Consider the following 19,206-nt stretch of genomic DNA (forward strand, 5'->3'; position numbering starts at 1 on the left):
TATTTATGCAAAAAACACACTACTAGAAATGCCAAGCCTGCATTTATTTGATCAGAAATAGTTATTTTAAACTGCAATAATATTTAGCTTTTGACTGTTTTCTATTTAAATATATTTTAAAATGTTATTTATTTCTGTTTGAAACAATTACATTTTTAGCAGCCATTTAGTGTGGTGTTCAGTGTCAAATGAATATGCTGATCTGATGCTCAAGAAACAATTTTTATTGAAAACAGTTAATTTCATGTGTCCTTGCTGTATTAAAGTTTTAATTTCTCTAAAAAAAAAAAAAAACTTTCTTACCATAAACTTTGATATGGTAATGTATGTATTAAATCTTGATGTGACCTCATTTAAGGATCCTCATTGTTTGTACTTCTTAAAAAATATTATATGAACTAGCTGTGTTTTATTATTCATAACTTCTTGTGTAGATAATCACTTTTTCAGTAAATAATTTTAATTATACCAGGTTCCAATGTGTCTGTGTGTTTTTATCGGTTGATTCTGTCTGTCTTGAGGAACCTGTGACCCTCCTCTGGAGTTATTAGGGCTTGTCATCGAGTTGTTTGAGTTTGGGAGACAGTTCAGGCTGGTTGCTATGACAACACTGCCTGCGGTGACGAGGGAAGAGTGGCACAGAGGCAGATGGCAGCATGCACTTCATCAAAGACCTCTCCTCTCGTTACTGCATGCAGACACATTAAGGCCAAATCTTCCCTGTGTGTGTGTGTGCGTGTGATTGCGTGTGTTTTCAACAGTTGATTTTGGTGTGAGTGCACAGTTGGACCGTACCGTGGGTAGGAGGAACACTTTTATTGGCACTCCATATTGGATGGCTCCAGAGGTCATAGCCTGTGATGAGAACCCAGACGCCACATATGACTTCAAGGTACTTCAAGCAATTCTTAATTACACTACTACAACACCTGATTGCTTTTGTGTTAGGGTCTTGTTTGGCTTCAGGCAGAGATCCTAACAGCACCGTTTTGTTACAGAGTGATCTGTGGTCGCTGGGAATTACGGCTATTGAGATGGCAGAAGGAGCCCCTCGTAAGTCCAGCACAATGCAGTATGATGTTAAATGTATTTTATATGAACACGGTGATTGCTAAACACAAACACCTGTCTGTTTTTCTCAGCGCTGTGTGATATGCATCCTATGCGAGCACTTTTCCTCATACCCAGAAACCCAGCGCCTCGTCTCAAGTCCAAGAAGTGGTGAGTCAAACCGGTCATTGTATTGAATTTGCACTTCAAATCTACAACTGAGTCAAAATGGGGGAAACTGATCGTTTTGTTGTTCTCTGTAGGTCTAAAAAGTTCCAGTCGTTCATTGAGAGCTGTTTAGTGAAGAATCACAACCAGAGACCTAGTACTGAACAGCTCGTCAAACATCCCTTCATCAAAGACCTTCCCAACGAGAGACAGGTCCGAATCCAGCTCAAAGACCACATTGACCGGACCAAAAAGAAGAGAGGAGAGAGGGGTGAGTTTTTTTTTTTTTTTTTTTTTTTTTTTAGTCTATGTGTCACCAAAAATTATTTGTAGAGTGCCTGCCATCCAATTAATCACAATAAACTTTGTTACTTTTGGTCGGTTATTCTATCCAAAATTAAAAGTCATTCATTTTTTTTATTTCATTATTTTTGTTTTATTATGAATTTTATTTTTATTCTTTATTTATATTTTTTAATGTATTTTATTTTATTTATTTTCAAAATAAATACATTAATAGATGTAAATAAATTTATTAATTTTCTAAATTAATTAGAATTAGTTCCATTTTTTCCTGACATAAAAATAAAGGGGATTTAATATTGATAACATTGAAGACATTGTATGATTATTCCTTAAAGATAAGGTTTTAATAGTTTTACTAGTAGTAGCCTATTACTTTCTGCCCAATGTCTTCAAGTAAAACCGAACTTTTATTTTGACGGGTTGCCGTGAATACCTTTACATTTCTGTGTATATGATATGAGGATAGTTTTTCTCAAATGAAACGCTCGAATGCTCATGAAGTGACTCTCAGAGCAGTTCTGGAGATGTTGTTCATGTATTTATGTCCTCATTTAGTGAGACGACAGACGTTAATATCACCGCAAGCGTCGCGCGCTTCTGTATGAGTAAACAAACCCGCGCGTCTGCGCCATACATTAACACAGAGACACGCAGAAGTCATATTTAAATAGACGTTTTGCGGCTTAATATTTACAAATAGGAGTGGGTGTGTGCGCTTACGTTTGTGTGTGTGTGTGTGTGTGTGTGTGTGTGTGTGTGAACCGGGGCGGAACTCTGCTGTAAGTGCGATACAGAGAGCGCGACCATGTAACGTAGAGACGGAAATGACACGCCGTCGTGTAAATAAGATAAATAACATAAGGCTATTTAGTTTGTTTAATAAAAGAACAAGGTATACACCTGTTCTGTAGGGAAGGTAACATTGAATGACTACTTTTGTGGTCTGGCGCTATAGAGAAAATAAAATTAAATAAAATTAACTTGACCTTCAAGGGGGGCGGGGGGTGCCGTTGGGGGGGCGGGCCGCCCCTAAAATAATGGTAGGGGAAACACTATTTAGTAACTTTCAAAAAATTAACAATACTTTTCTTGCAAATTTTTATCAATGGTTTTCATGTTGTCACAACATTCCTTATCTGAATCGTTCTTTAATCTTAAGTTTTTATTCTTAAAAACCTACGTCTTACAATACTGTGTGATTAACTGTTTTTTTCAGACGAGACCGAATATGAGTACAGTGGAAGTGAAGAGGAGGAGGAAGAGCGAGACATAGGAGAGCCGAGGTACATTGACCTTTTTCCGCTCACACACACACACACACACAAGTATGTGGGTATAGTGGAGACCTGATTGACTTAAAGATGATTTAACATCTTCCTTACAGCTCCATCATAAACATCCCTGGGGAATCGACCCTGAGGCGGGACTTCCTGCGTCTGCAGTTGGCCAATAAGGAGCGCTCCGAAGCCCTGAGGAGACAACAGCTAGAACAGCAACAGAACGAGGAGCACAAGCGCCAACTACTGGCAGAGAGGCAGAAGCGTATCGAGGAGCAGAAGGAGCAAAGGAGGAGACTAGAGGAGGTAAGAGGAGACGGACGAGAAACACAGTTTAAAGACTGTGGATTTGCAGCCATGTTTCTGAAATCTTCTGCACTACAGTGATGTATTAATATCTTTAAAACTAAATTTTTAATCTAAATATTATAAGTTTTTTTACATTATTATATTTCATATTTGTTATATTATTTAAAGCACATTTTTTTATTTGAATACCTTCTAAGCTAAATATTTAATCTAATATTTAATTTAATCTATTTATAATATTGTATTAATTTATATATACAGTGAGGAAAATAAGTATTTGAACACCCTGCTATTTTGCAAGTTCTCCCACTTAGAAATCATGGAGGGGTCTGAAATTGTCATCGTAGGTGCATGTCCACTGTGAGAGACATAATCTAAAAAAAATCCAGAAATCACAATGTATGATTTTTAACTATTTATTTGTATGATACAGCTGCAAATAAGTATTTGAACACCTGAGAAAATCAATGTTAATATTTGGTACAGTAGCCTTTGTTTGCAATTACAGAGGTCAAAGCGTTTCCTGTAGTTTTTCACCAGGTTTGCACACACTGCAGGAGGGATTTTGGCCCACTCCTCCACACAGATCTTCTCTAGATCAGTCAGGTTTCTGGCCTGTCGCTGAGAAACACGGAGTTTGAGCTCCCTCAAAGATTCTCTATTGGGTTTAGGTCTGGAGACTGGCTAGGCCACGCCAGAACCTTGATATGCTTCTTACAGAGCCACTCCTTGGTTATCCTGGCTGTGTGCTTGGTCATTGTCATGTTGGAAGACCCAGCCTCGACCCATCTTCAATGCTCTAACTGAGGGAAGGAGGTTGTTCCCCAAAATCTCGCAATACATGGCCCGGTCATCCTCTCCTTAATACAGTGCAGTCGCCCTGTCCCATGTGCAGAAAAACACCCCAAAGCATGATGCTACCACCCCATGCTTCACAGTAGGGATGGTGTTCTTGGGATGGTACTCATCATTCTTCTTCCTCCAAACACGTTTAGTGGAATTATGACCAAAAGTTCTATTTTGGTCTCATCTGACCACATGACTTTCTCCCATGACTCCTCTGGATCATCCAAATGGTCATTGGCAAACTTAAGTCGGGCCTGGACATGTGCTGGTTTAAGCAGGGGAACCTTCCGTGCCATGCATGATTTCAAACCATGACGTCTTAGTGTATTACCAACAGTAACCTTGGAAGCGGTGGTCCCAGCTCTTTTCAGGTCATTGACCAGCTCCTCCCGTGTAGTTCTGGGCTGATTTCTCACCTTTCTTAGGATCATTGAGACCCCACGGTGAGATCTTGCATGGAGCCCCAGTCCGAGGGAGATTGACAGTCATGTTTAGCTTCTTCCATTTTCTAATGATTGCTCCAACAGTGGACCTTTTTCACCAAGCTGCTTGGCAATTTCCCGTAGCCCTTTCCAGCCTTGTGGAGGTGTACAATTTTGTCTCTAGTGTCTTTGGACAGCTCTTTGGTCTTAGCCATGTTAGTAGTTGGATTCTTACTGATTGTATGGGGTGGACAGGTGTCTTTATGCAGCTAACGACCTCAAACAGGTGCATCTAATTTAGGATAATAAATGGAGTGGAGGTGGACATTTTAAAGGCAGACTAACAGGTCTTTGAGGGTCAGAATTCTAGCTGATAGACAGGTGTTCAAATACTTATTTGCAGCTGTATCATACAAATAAATAGTTAAAAATCATACATTGTGATTTCTGGATTTTTTTTAGATTATGTCTCTCACAGTGGACATGCACCTACGATGACAATTTCAGACCCCTCCATGATTTCTAAGTGAGAGAACTTGCAAAATAGCAGGGTGTTCAAATACTTATTTTCCTCACTGTATATATATTTTAAAAAGTAATTATTATATTTTGTATTATATTTAAAGCACATTTTATTTTAAGATGTTTAAAGCTAAATATTTAATCTGAATGTAATATTTTTAATATTGTATTTAATTTATATATTGCTCATAATTAATTATTATTATATATTTTGTATTTATATAATTTTATTTTTTTAACTCGTTCTCAACTGATTTTGCTTTAGGATCTAGATTTTACATTAAATATCAAGTTACGACCCAACAAATTATCAACAACAACATTAGATGTATGGATTAAAAAAAAACAATTTTACCATATTACAAACAAAGTAACAAGATGAATTTGAGCCAAAATCTTACACAACCTCTGACATCAACAACAAAAGAGATGGGAAGCGTTTTCTTCTGCTTTCATGCATCATTATATGCTTAGTTGCATTTTATTGTTTGTATTTAGCATTGTTTTTCCTTGCAACCCTACCAGAACAAACTGACAATATGCTTTGCTATTATTCCGGTCACACTCAGACACACACTTCCTGTACTCTATTTTGTGTGTGTAATGGCTCATGAGATGACTGCCGTTTTTAAAATCCCTGGGAGACACTGAGCTATGATCAGCCCACAGGAAGGTTGCCCAACAGCTTGGGAATTCTTCAAACGGGAGACAAAGAAAGACGACGGTCATTGAGCTGGTGGAGATATTCCTGAGTTATGTGATGTAGGGTTTTCTCAGTAGGGGAGGGAGCAGAATACCTGTGGGGATGAATCAGGCGGCCCGGCTGGGCGTCAACCTCTCATTCAGCACATCTATCTCCCGCTGGTCCACTGTCAGGCCGCCTCGTTTCAGCACAGCTCCTTTCAGCAGCCCCTGCTGGGGAAAGGCCATTCAGCATGGCAACCAAATGCAATGGTTTTTAAAATGCCACCTAGTGGTAAAGGAAGTAACTGCATGTTCCAGTGTGAAGCTGGGCTGATAGTTGGGCTCAGCACTGAGATTTATTTGTAAGAATGGGAGGTTCATTAATGAGCACATGTGCTTGTAACCTCACAGCAACAGCGACGGGAGAGAGATATCCGGAAACAGCAGGAGAGAGAGCAGAGGAGGCGCTATGAGGAGATGGAGCAGCTCCGGAGAGAGGAGGAGAGGAGGCATGCTGAGAGGGAGCAGGTACATATGTGTACACAAACGCACATCCACTATCATACATGGCTAATTGTGGTTTTTGGTCACTTTTATTGATAAAGTAGAAAGAGGGCAAGAAGTGATGGAGAGAGTTATTTCAGTACATAATTGTTCAAGCTGTTATATATTGGTCTGTCACTACAAACTAACCCATAATTCATTGTGCAAAAAGAGTGCAAGAAATGACAACTGAACTCATTTGAACAGGAAGAGAAGAAATTAAGTGATGTGGCGGTTTCACATGCTCACACTTTACACGCTCACGCTAAAAGACTCCCACTGATTCACCACTACAGAGATGGAGACGAGATGTACTTTCTGTTAATACATTGCACATGTATTTAGAGAGTGGTCTTTTTTTAGAGATTTTTTTTTTTTGTCATACCAATTATTTCAGTAACTGAAATATTTTATTTTATAGTATTTTTTTTAGTGTGTATATATGTTTAGAACCCAGATTTTACATTAAATATCTAGTTATGACACAACACAGAACCAAAGTTGTTTATTAAAAAAGTCTGTAAAAACGATGAAATTAATTAATTAAATTAATTAATGAATATTTATTATGAACAACATGCAGCGTTTTTTGCAAATGTGCAAAATAATTCAGATGTTCAGAACCAATGAAATAATCATTATTGATATGCAATCAATAAAAACACAATATTTGTGAATATTTTAATACAAATAATAATTGTAACAGTATCATTATTGAAGAACAGGAATTTGCCATGAGAAACAGATTATTTAAATTCAAAAGGGTGAATATTGGTGAAAACAAAAATGGAAAAAACTGTGAAAATGTTTTTTGATCAATCTCTCCATGTAAACATAAACGCAAACATTATCGCTAAGAATATGCCAGGACATATGCACATCTAAAGCAGATGTGTATGAAGAGAGTGTGTATGCATGCGCTCAGCTTTAAACTCTTTTGTTAATCGTGTAATGCACCGTGCACTTTGTTCTCAGCTGTAACTGTCCTCTCAGATATGCATATCAGACTCTCACATGCCACGGTCCCTTATTTAAAGCATTCTCTCCAGTCTGTGACTCACTTCCTCCAGAGAGGGAAATGTTCTGCTGGATGTATGCATATTTAAAGCACCCACCCACCCTTTCAAATGCGGTTGGGCCGCAAGAGCACTGCTCAATAGTGAATGAGGACGTCTCATGGGCCGTGTGTGAGAGTCTGTGCAGAGACAAATAAGAATGACTGAGCCAGTTCTCACTCATGCCAAAAGTTAAGTGACGTTAGCCATTTAGCTATTCTGAAGTTTAATTTGAATTAGACAAACTCCGCCCTTTTAAAGTTACTGTTGAAACGGTTGTAATCAGAGAGTAGCAGGAACAGCAACAACAACAGCTGCAAATAAAGCTGATCTCACTGTTAGCTTGCTAACCATATGGACTGCCCTATAAATTTGCAAGACTTTTGAGGTGCTTTTTGTCTGTTAAACATTTTGCAGTCACATTGTAACAGTCCTCAGAGACAGTTGTGATATTTTGGGACAGCTAATTCAGTAAGATCTGTCAGGAAAATAGATATTTCCTAAGTGTCATTCCATGAAAATGCTTTCAGCTCCTTTAATGCCACAAAGCACTGCATTTTCTTTGCTGTTATAAAACATTTCATTGTTTTGTTGCTAATGAAAGTGCCCTCCACAGCGAGACAAGCGATTTGAAGACAAATCTTGTTTAATCCTTTCATATGAGACATGTCCTTTCAAAATTTGAATACATCTTGTGAACGGGGCTACCTTTTCTCTTCAGATACCTTTTTGTAAAATCTTTCTGCTTTTGTTTTCTGTACACTGTACACTGCCGTAAACCTGTTTTTCTCTATAACTGCACAGGTTTTTCTTAGAAGTCACTTCTAAAAAGCTCCCCAAGGCTGCATTTATTTGATCAAAAATACTGTAAAAGCAGTGATAATTTGATATATTACTGCAATTCATAATTGTTTTCTATTTGAATACACTTTACACTTTATTTATGTGAGGGCAAAGCAGAATCAGCAGCCATTACTCCAGTCTTCAGTGTCACATGATACAGTATTTCAGAAAGCATTCAAATATGCTGAGTTGCTGCTGAAGAAACATTTATTTATTATCAGCACTGGAAATAGTTGTGCTGATCAATTTCTTTCTTTGATGAATAGAAAGTTCAAAAGAACAGCATTTATTGGAAATATGAATCTGTAGTAATTAAGTTATTTTTGATCACCTTAATGGATCCTTCTGAATACATTTTGAATGGTAGTGTACATGCATGTTACCACTCTATAGATCTATCTACTTTAAATATCATTTAAAAATAAAAATGATTGTAATTTACTGCAAAAGGCATTATCATTATTAGAGGTGATTCTCATTGATATCCCATGGCATCTCATTATGCAGCCATTGTCAATAAAAGTAAACTTTAGGATTGAATTAGACACTGTGCTGCACCTATCACACTTTTTGTCATTTTGACAAAATGATTTTAATCCAAACCAACTTCTAATACGTTTCGTTGGGGCGACATTCCCCTTGAGTAGTCTGGGGTTAATTGCCCTGCTTCAGGAAATTAGGATCAGGGTCCTAAGTGACTCCCTAGTGCATGGATGGCTCATTCCACGGTTTGAACCAGTGACCTTTGGGTAGTGAGCTCATCGCACAGAAGGCCACATGGGATCTTGGCAGGGCAGCAAGTTATTATCAGGGTTTCTTTCCTTTAGATTTGCTTGATTAATCTTTCATTCTTTCATTTTGAAACTCTTTAAAGGCCCTGTCATCTTTTTCTTCTCTTTTTCTCACTTTCATTCTGATGCGCTGTGCTTATGGGGTTAGGAGTATATCCGCCGGCAGTTAGAAGAAGAACAAAGGCAGCTGGAGATTCTTCAACAGCAGCTTCTCCAAGAACAAGCTCTTCTCCTGGTAAACTCTCATTTCAAAATTCTTGCACTTTCTTTCTTTTCATCTACTGCGCTTATGCCATCTGTCGGTCCCCTCCGTGATCAGTGCACTCACAGAGAGTATCGATTGTGTGAATTGATCTGGGGCATTTGGGATTTGTGGCGGCTCTGTTTGTTATTGCTCAGTTCTCAGGGAAATTAGACTCAGGATCCACGGCCATCAGGCCATCGATGAGTTTGAAGTTCTTCTGAACTTCTGATAGCCTCCAGTTATTTTTAGGAGTCCAAACCTGTTAGCATTATTTTGTCTCATGTGGTTATCTGCTCTATACGTGCCTCAAATCTTGCTCTTTTCACCTCATTCTGGTTCTCTGGTGTGTCTAGGAATACAAACGGAAGCAGCTGGAGGAGCAGAGACAGGCTGAGCGGTTACAGCGGCAGCTGCAGCAGGAAAGGGCTTACCTTGTTTCACTGCAGCAACAGCAACAGGAGCCACGGCCTGCAGACAAAAAACAACTGTACCACTACAAAGACTCAGTCAACCCTAGTGACAAACCGGCCTGGGCTAAAGAGGTACAGAGAGATCTTGTTAGGACTCTTACATGATATATACTGTCTAGGGTTGGGTGAAAATATTGATTTTCTGATTAATCACAATCTTCCTTTAAATGATCCCAGTATCAATTCATAAAATCCTGAATGTGAGTTTAATTATTACCACTGAAATAATGGCAAGAAGTGTCTGTCTTTGAGGGCTGCACAACACAACTCTCATAGTCCGATTCATGAAATAAAAGACTTTGAGTTGGTTGTTTTTAATGAATCAGAAACATACATAAGCATCTCTTATGATTTTGTTCTTTTTAGTGACTCAAAAACTTACAGCACATTAGAAAAGCCTCATTCACAAATAAAATGATTCTTATGTGTTGGCTATTTTTAGTGAACCAAAACTTACACCCCATTAGTATAGCCTAGATTCACTAAACAAGTGATTTGTTTCTTTTTAGTGAATCAAAAATATATACCATATTAGTATAACCTGATTCGAATTGAATCAGGAATCTGTATTGATACCCAGCCCTATTGCTCATTGTCAGGAATCTCCAGTCACTGATTGTAGACATTATATGTCGATTGTCTCATTTACTCTTGCTAATGGCTTAATTTGATCAAATTCTTCAGGTTTGGTGCCCACATATGATGCGTCTCACTTCCTGTCAATAACCTTTCCGTTAGTTTTCAGATTCCATTGGATGCTTTTTGATTAGAACGCTCTGAAGTGGCCTCCCCGTCCGTCTTCTGTTTTGTGGGTCATAATCTGAACGGTTTTATTGTGCTTATCTGAACACAGGTGATGGAGAGAGCTCAGAGTAACTCCCCTCGAATCCCTCCCAAGAAGCACCATTCGTTTAACAGTCCTGGAGAAAAACGTGTCGGCCAACTCCTCCCTCTTGACAAGAGCTCCTCTAATCAGCCCATGAGGCGCCCCTCCTACCCAGCCGAGGCCGAGCCTCAGTTCAGGCTAGTCAGTGGGTCAAACGTTCCTAGAATCCGTGTGTCTTGCGACCCAGATCCATCCCAGCTGGTCAGGATGGTCCAGCTGCATCTTGAGCAAGAGTCCCGGGTCCGCAATTCCGGACACTCCAGCAAAGGGGCTGATATTGAGAGAGACTTATACGTCTCAAAGGTCTGCCTCCGCTAGCATGACTTTTTCGTGTCTCCTTTTTCGCCTTGACCTAGATCTGGTCATGGTACATGTTCAAAGAATTAATGCGGAAAAAGCATTTCCTTTTTTCCAAATTTTCTATTGGGGCATTTGGATGATCTCTTATGGAATGCCTTGTTTCTGTTTTCCTCTTGTTCTCTGGGTGCGGGTATTTATGTAGGTTCTGTCTCCCGGTTAGTTTGGTGGATTTTCTTCTGATCGCTTCCGTTCTTGCTGTTGTCTTATTCTAATGTTCCATAATCCTCTCTTTGAACTTCCCTATCACTCCTCCTTACAGAAAGCTGATGACAGAGGAACGTGGGATTGTAGGGCAAAAATGAGAGAGGTCTGGATATGTTGGGCCACAAATGAGCTTTAGACTGGTGGTTCTCAACCTATTTGACTCCAAGGCCCGCCAAGATATTTCTGATACTTCTACCATAATAACAAAGCTGCTCATTTTAAACTTATTTACAAAATATGAAAATAATTTACATAATTATAAATGGTTAAATTCCAAATATATTTTCAGAATAAAAATTTCATTGACTTAAGATTTCATTAATTTCCATTTACTTTTTTTGGTCTAGTAATTATACTTCTAAATACTCATAATAAACATTTTAAGTTGCTTAAGATTTTATTAATAATTATTATGCTATTCAGTCATACATACCTAAGATCATGAGATGATATTCTTAAAAATGGCAATTGTTTAGTGAACAAATTAAAATAAGAAATATGCTTACATCTTGATTGTTAACAATTTTAGGTCATTCAAAACCTTTTTTTCTTTTCATTTTTAATATTTTGAACTCATCTTGCAGCCCACTTGGAAGCTTGCTGAGTCCTCCTAGTGGGTCCCAACCCCCTGTTTGAGAACCACTGATTTAGACATTGATAAAATTACAAAGGGGTGTTGGTAAGGGGTTGTGTTGTAACTTGTAGGCACAGATTGTGCTCTGAAGTGTGTCTTTTCAGATCCAAACCTTCCTCCATTCTCAGAGAATAAATAAACATGGTTTTCTCACTAACGTGTCTTACTGTCCCATTGGTCACCCGACTTCTAGGATGGCCATAAGTGATTATTTTCTTGTCTGAAAATGCTTGTGAATGGTGCATGACGGTTTTGAGGCTTGTTGTTTGAATTTGAGATTTCACAGCATCTCTTTTAACATACTGGACATAATGAACTAAATGTTTCCTTTCTGTCTTTAACCTGATGATACTTCTTTTTCTGTCGTTTGGTTGTATGTTTCATCTTCGCTTATTGAGTCATTTTGATTGGGTCTGCAGAAATGAATAAAAGATTATCTTTAGTCAAGTTAAGGGAACAGATCTAAAAATATCTAAAATGTCTCGTAATGAGGCCGTCTCCTTAATTTGGGACAGGCGGATTTCTGCAAAGATTTAGAAACTCAATCTTGGGTGATTATGTGAATGCTAAAGATGAATAAGATGACAGAGAAACCTCCAGGTCTCATCATCATATTAACTGTTCTTATTTAAAGGTAAACTAATTGGTTTCTATTTTAAATATATACAATTGGAATTTAAATATTTAAAATTAGCAGAAGTTACCTTGGTAAATTAGTATGTTGTGCAACCCTTGTGTAGATCCTACAGTGTCTCATATCAGCCACTTTACACATTTCGCAGTCCATTCTGACTCTCAAGCAAAGAGGAAACAGACTGGTTGTGAAGAGTTGCATGGACACTAACTTCCTCTCTGTCTGTCAGGTTGAGGAACGCTCCAAGCTGAACCGCCAGAGCTCTCCGGCTCTCCAACACAAAGTGGCCAACCGTATTTCTGACCCCTCCCTGCCTCCCCGCTCAGAGTCCTTCAGCAGTGGAGGCATACAGCAGGCCCGGACGCCTCCCATGCATCGCCCGGTAGAACCTCAGGTACTTCCTGATCTCCTGATCTGTCTTTAGAGAGACAAATGTGTTGTGAAGAAAACTGACCCCAGAGTTCTCTTTCAGATAGCGCACCTGGTCTCTGTGAAGTCCCATGGCTCTTCCATGACAGGATCCCAGTCGCTGCATGATCAGTCCTCTCAGGGCGTCTCAGCCTTCCAAGAGGGTCTGTCGCCACACCGACCACCGATGCCTCGGCAGAACTCTGACCCCACGTCAGAAACCCCCGCCCCACCACCTCGCATTACCAGCCGAGATGAGAAGTTTGACCGTAGCTCTTGGCTGAGACAGGAAGATGACGTCCCTCCAAAGGTGATAATCTGGGATGAAATGCGTTGTTCCTGTAATTCAGTAAAGCATTTGGAATTTATGTGAAATTCTCAACAGGTGGATCACAAGTCTTTTCTGACTGAGTCTCAGAAAGCAGTGAAAAATCATTGCTAAATATGAATAGAAATATTTAACTGACTGTATAGTCAAGCCATAGTTACAGGCATAGTTCACCCAAAAATGAAAATTCTGTCATTAATTACTCACCCTCATGTTGTTCCAAACCCATAAGACCTTTGTTCATCTTCGGAACACAAATTAAGATATTTTTGATGAAATCTGAGAGCTTTGTGACCCTGCATAGACAGCAACGCAACTGACATGTTCAAGGCCCAGAAACGCAGTAAGGACATCGTTAAAATAGTCCATAGTGTACTCTCCTGAACGCATGTTGAGGACTGACACGGAAGAGAAGAAATCATTGAATAAAGTCGTGGGTTTTTTTTGTTCCTTTGAGCACAATGTATTCTCGTAGCTTCATAAAATAATGGTTGAACCACTGATGTCATATGGACTAATTTAATGATGTCTTTACTACCTTTCTGGGCCTTGAATGTGTTGTGTTGCTGTCTATGCAGGGTCAGAAAGCTCTTGGATTTCATCAAAAATATCTTAATTCGTGTCAGCGCCGATAGCCTAGTGGTTAGTGTGCCGACATATAGCACAACTGTGCTCACGGCGACCCGAGTTCGATTCCTGTCTCGAGGTCCTTTGCCGATCCCACCACTCTCTCTCCACCCAATACTGTCCTGTCTGCTCTCAACTGTCCTATCTAATAAAAAAGGCATAAAAGTTTTGTGTTCCGAATTTGGAACAACATGAGGGTGAGTAATTAATGACAGAATTTTCATTTTTGAAATGAAAATTGGAACAATTTTCTGAGAGAAGTGTTGCATTTTCTGACAGAATTGCAAGGGTGCCGATATTTTTGTCCATGACTGTAAATAATTATTAGCACAACTTAGGCAGTTTAATTTCATGATCATTATTTATTTTAAAGACTTTTAGTACTTTTATTTATTTTAGTACTTTTAGTAATTGATGTCAAAAAATAAATCAGTTTTAAAAAATTGTAAAAAATTAAAGTGGTTTAGATCCACTGCTATCGAGTTAAATTTATTCATAAATGTATAATGCGTTACTAAATGGGATGATATAAGATATAATAAAAACACAGCCTATATTTTAAAAAAACTGTTTTTCTAAAGTTCATCTTAGTAAAGTAACATCTTAACATCTGTTAACATGCTTCAGGTGCCCCAAAGGACCACTTCCATATCCCCTGCACTGGTGAGAAAAAATTCTCCAGGGAATGGACCAGGAGGACTGGGACCAAGAACCGGAGCACATCTGATCCGAGCCAGGTATATTCCACTTTTCATTAACTCCAATTTTTATTTTAAACTCATTTTACACATTTTATTGCAGACTAATGTTGCCCTTGTGAATGCTGTGTTTTGTAAATAATTAAAACATTTAAATAATTAGAAATAATTATTAAATTATCCCAACAGGTACAAATGCAATTGGAGTTTACAATACCAATGTTTTTTTTATTATTATTAATTTTCTTTGTAATTACATGTTTTTATTTATCTATTACTCACAAACAGCAGTTTCTGTCAGTATCCAGACAAATAAATAATGAAAAAAATGTGAATAAATAAATTAATTTTCCTGAGACTTACACCTGTTTATCTCTATACTTTTACTTTACTTTACTTTTGTCAAAAGTTAAGTTCAGTTTGAATTTGGCTTGTTTGAATGTGTCCTACCGTTGGCACAGTAACCCAGACCTGCGGATTTCCATGGAGTCGGCTCTCCAGAGAACCAGCAGTGGTAGTTCTTCCAGTTCTAGCACGCCCAGCTCTCAGGGTGGCTCCAGCGAGAGGAACCGGGTGGGAGGTGAGAGACCCTCTGGAATATTCTCTCAGTCTGAGCACCTGCACTAGGGAGTCTTGACGTTTGATTGTCTCCACAGGCTCCAATAAACCTGAGGGATCCCCAGCAGTGTCCCAAGAATCCAAGCTCAAAACCCAGGAGGAGAACAGAGAGGTGACCAGACCCAGCCGACCAGCGGTGAGAAACACATTTCCCAGAATCCGCAGTTTAACTGTGCTGCAAATGTTTCTGCTTTCACAGGGCTGGTTTCCAAGACCAAGATAAGCCTTAAATGAAACCATCTAATCTTTTCAAGATTTCTTAAACCAGCTTCTTTTTAAGATCTGCACAGCTGTTGATGTTCTTTCCAAACATGATGTCTTTGCCATCAATTAAATACCCCATTAAATGAAAAATAGTTTTGTTGCTTTCAGTCAATATCTTTTAGCTTTTAAATCACATATATGCAAGATCTGTTTTATAAAAGCCATTAATATTCCCCACCCAAGTACGTCAACACAATGATTTCATGGGGTCTTTAATATATCACTAGTAAATCAAGTCTAACCTACTCATAACCTTTCCATAACCTTTAGCTAGCTTATGTGTGTAGCTGTTCACATTTGGCTCGAAGCTGAAAAGACTGTGTGCCACTTTGTTACTAACCATTTTCTCATTTAACATTTTGTCTAATCCGCTCAATTGTTCCTCCATGCGTGGTTCCTCTATTGTCGATTCTCTTTCTCCAGAGTTATAAGAAAGCCGTAGATGAGGTTAGTGACATCTGCTCACTTCATTTCTCTCTGCTCATGTTCGTGCTCCTTACATTCAAGCACTCGTTCGCTGTCTGTCTCATCTATTTCTGTCACACGCCCTCTCATGTCTTCAATCGTTCTCTCATCAATATTTCACACCATCTCTCATTCCTTAACTCCCCTCCAATCTTTCTGTCTGTCGCTCTCTTTCGCAGCTTCAGACGCCGTGTCAGTCACCATCATTAGCTGTACATTTCTCCATCGCACCAATTTGTCACAGTCGTTCACAGTGTCAGAAATCCTTGACACAGTCTCAGAGTTTTCACTGTTACCTAGGTAACATCTGTCTTAGACCATGAAAATGGGATTTTTTTGTTTTTAGAAGTAATGTTACATTTAGGGGTAAAAGAAGAGACCAGAAATTATGTAGCTTTTTTTTTTTAAAGGGGATAGTTCACCCAAAAATGAAATTCTGTCATTAATTAACCCTCATGCCGTTCCAAATTATGTCCTTACTACCTTTCTGGGCTTTAAACATGGTAGTTGCGTTGCTGTCTATGCAGGATCAAAAATATCAGTTTTGTCACAAATATCTTAATTTGTCTTCTGAAGATGAACGAAGGTCTTACGGGTTTGGAACGACAGGGTGAGTAATTAATGACAATTTTCATTTTTGGCTGAACTATCCTTTTAAGGTTAAGTAATTCTGCAACTCTTTAATAGTATTAACTTTATAGTCAATTTAATCAGCAGACCTATTATTTAATTTGACGTGAATAAAAACAAGGCAGTGAGGGACAGAAGTACAGAGCATTCAGTTGTTATCATTCTTAGCCAGAAACTTTGTGTAAATTTGTTTGTAATTGTCATTCATAAATGCATTGTTGTATTCAATAGAGACAGACGAGTTGAACAAATTTGTGGAAGCTATTTGTAAAACTGTTCCGGCGTGAATTGTGATATTCATTTCAAATCAAATCAAGTTTCTTCAAAAATCATTCGCAAAGCTATTATTAGATAAATTGATGCAACAAAGTCAATGTGAGCTGTAAAGCAGTATGAAATTCTGTGTAAATCATTCGTAGAATATTTTTTTGCATAAATTGTTGCAATAAAGTCATTGTGAGCGAACAAGACAATCAAAATTAATGCAAGTGTTGCATTAACCTCAGATGAGCAGAATGTGCTTGTTTAAATTCATAAAACTATTCTTTCATAAATTGTTACATTTAGATCAATGTGAGCAGGTGATCAAAACAAATTTCTGTTAAAGTTGTTTGTATAGACGATATTTGTAAATATGGTTACATTCTGTTCAATGCGTCAACTTGCGTGAGAAAGATTTAGTGATAAGTTTACAAAGAAATTTTTTTTTCAGCTCATGTTTAATCAGATAAAAAATTCGCAAACCATATTTCCTAGGTTTTGTGACCACGTAAGTTTGTGGATAGACATTTTCGTCAACTGACACCCAGGTAGTCAACGGTACGACATATTGAATGTAATGTACTTCTCTTCCTCACAACTTTTTAATTTGTCTAATATGATGAGATTATTACTCTAGGTTGTATATTCAGTCAAAAATGGAAATTCACATCTCATTTCAAGCATCAGTGTTGAAATATAATCGCGCAAGAGTTGACTTCTGGTTTCTCAATGGCGTTTTCTTTCTATCTGGCTGCCTGGTGGCCTGTCGACAGGAGGAGCTGGTAAGACAGAACCAGAGCGGGAACTGCTGATTCCTACTAACCTTCTGCATGCAGGGCACAGGCCTCAGGAACAAACAGTGTTCTGGTCTATTATTTCTCTGACTTGTGCACGTGATGGTTTATACAGTTGTGCATCATTCTTTGAAATGATGGCGGATGTTTTTATCCCACTTTCAGAGTTGATTTGTAAAGCATTATAAAAATGTTTTAGTTAATTTGCTTATCTGTGAAGTTTTGCTTATTTGTTTGTTTCTGGTAATCTCTTCGGTGCCATTTACATGACCTAAATGTGCAAAACGAAGTTTTTATCATGACTCCTACTAACAGATAAATCGCTGTAGCATATGCTCTTTGCAGGCTTAAAACGTGAAATGCTGTTTACATTTTAATGGATTCATTGTTCACTGGAGACCAAATCAAGCAGATCAAGGCATGAATGAAATCTAACATATCTTCTTTGTGTCTTCCTCTCCCTTCATTCCCTGCCCTAAAGGACCTCACTGCTCTGGCCAAAGAACTCCGTGAGCTGCGATCCAATGAGGAAACCAACCGGCCTCCCAGGAAAGTGACAGATTATTCCTCATCCAGTGAGGATTCAGAAAGCAGTGAGGATGAGGATGGAGAAGGCGGGGCTCATGATGGAACTGTTCCCGTTAGTGATATTCCACGCATCATGTGAGTGTTTTCAAACATCAAAAATGTTTTTAGTCTGTGTTATTTTAGTATTACCTATATACAATTATAACATTTATTAATGTTTTGAATTGGCTTTTATTTTTATTACGCAGAGGTGCGTGCACGTGAAGACGGTGCTCATAGGGCATGGGAGTATTTGAACTTGAATTGTTTTTGCCACTTTATAGGCTTTGAATGTTTAAATACATACACTTTTATGTCAAAAGACCTGTCTTTGCAAGTATCCTCGTAAACACAGTAGGTCCTAAGTGAAACACGTGTGCCACAGTATATTGGATCCGGGCAGCTCTTAAAGTGACAGCAGTCTAATATTCCTGCTGTCTGTCATTCATGTTAATCAAACAGCAAAAGAGAGAATATCTCTCAGTGCTCTTGACTAAATCACTTTTGTAACTTTAGCAAGAAGGAATATATTTTTAATTTAGACAGTGAAGAATATGCAGTGTTTTTATACATTTGATTACTTTATACAATGTATGTAGCATTTCTTGTTTGTTCTGTAGTTTTTCGTCCTATCGTTTGTAATAGTTTCTTATTCGTATTTAATCGCTGACAGTTTATTTGTCTTCAGTGAGCTTGAGTTTTTTTTTTTTTTTTTTTTTTTAAATTTGGGCTAGTATTAGTTTTTAGTGAAAAAAAATTAGCCTACTCATATTGTGATATAAGATTTAGGTCATATCGCCCACCCCTATTGTGAACTATAACTAATAAAATTGTGTTCGCCAACCATTTCAAGGGGTCTTTAAAATGTCTTATAGAAAGCTTCATCATTTATTTGAAGTCTTTTTTTTCTTTATTCTCCCAACAGGCCTTCTGCTGGCCAGGGTGGCACTGACTCACTGGTCAACCAGGATGATTCTCATGCCAATGATTCATTTGGCAAAAATTCACAAGACGGCACCCTGATGATGCGAGAGGTAGGGGCACCTACCTAGACAGGTTGCTTTCCCGGATAGCAAAAACTCCTACACTCATTCCTCTAGTGTGTCACAGTTTTATTTCTCTTTAAGTTTACCAACTCATGTTTATTTTTGCCTTGGTTAAGCCTTCATTTTATTGGGTTATATTTTGGTGTTTCTTTCACATCTTTTGCTTCTGAATTCTCCAACAAAATCTCTGATCAAGCTCGCCGAACACTTGCTGACAGAGGCACGCTCTGTGCGTTTCCCAAATATCTCTGC

The 19,206-nt window shown here is 38.3% G+C and overlaps 1 protein-coding gene across 6 annotated transcripts in view; it reads left to right on the forward strand.

Annotated features, from left to right (window-relative positions):
* tnikb (TRAF2 and NCK interacting kinase b) overlaps positions 1 to 19,206 on the forward strand; it is a 65,334-nt gene that overhangs the window by 31,952 nt on the left and 14,176 nt on the right. For 3 of the 6 annotated variants that reach the window (XM_058764816.1, XM_058764819.1, XM_058764818.1), the window contains exons 7-23: positions 762 to 892; positions 999 to 1,053; positions 1,143 to 1,221; positions 1,314 to 1,489; positions 2,741 to 2,807; positions 2,909 to 3,107; positions 5,996 to 6,112; positions 8,965 to 9,051; positions 9,414 to 9,602; positions 10,384 to 10,719; positions 12,478 to 12,642; positions 12,721 to 12,966; positions 14,239 to 14,348; positions 14,771 to 14,889; positions 14,966 to 15,063; positions 17,823 to 18,004; positions 18,834 to 18,942. In XM_058764816.1, coding sequence (XP_058620799.1) covers positions 762 to 892; positions 999 to 1,053; positions 1,143 to 1,221; positions 1,314 to 1,489; positions 2,741 to 2,807; positions 2,909 to 3,107; positions 5,996 to 6,112; positions 8,965 to 9,051; positions 9,414 to 9,602; positions 10,384 to 10,719; positions 12,478 to 12,642; positions 12,721 to 12,966; positions 14,239 to 14,348; positions 14,771 to 14,889; positions 14,966 to 15,063; positions 17,823 to 18,004; positions 18,834 to 18,942 — 2,465 coding nt within the window. The remainder of the gene's footprint in view (positions 1 to 761; positions 893 to 998; positions 1,054 to 1,142; positions 1,222 to 1,313; positions 1,490 to 2,740; positions 2,808 to 2,908; positions 3,108 to 5,995; positions 6,113 to 8,964; positions 9,052 to 9,413; positions 9,603 to 10,383; positions 10,720 to 12,477; positions 12,643 to 12,720; positions 12,967 to 14,238; positions 14,349 to 14,770; positions 14,890 to 14,965; positions 15,064 to 17,822; positions 18,005 to 18,833; positions 18,943 to 19,206) is intronic. The other 3 variants (XM_058764817.1, XM_058764820.1, XM_058764821.1) reach the window with 3 other exon arrangements.

This window comes from Onychostoma macrolepis, chromosome 24 (genome assembly GCF_012432095.1).
Source record: "Onychostoma macrolepis isolate SWU-2019 chromosome 24, ASM1243209v1, whole genome shotgun sequence".
Classification (NCBI taxonomy): Eukaryota; Metazoa; Chordata; class Actinopteri; order Cypriniformes; family Cyprinidae; genus Onychostoma; species Onychostoma macrolepis.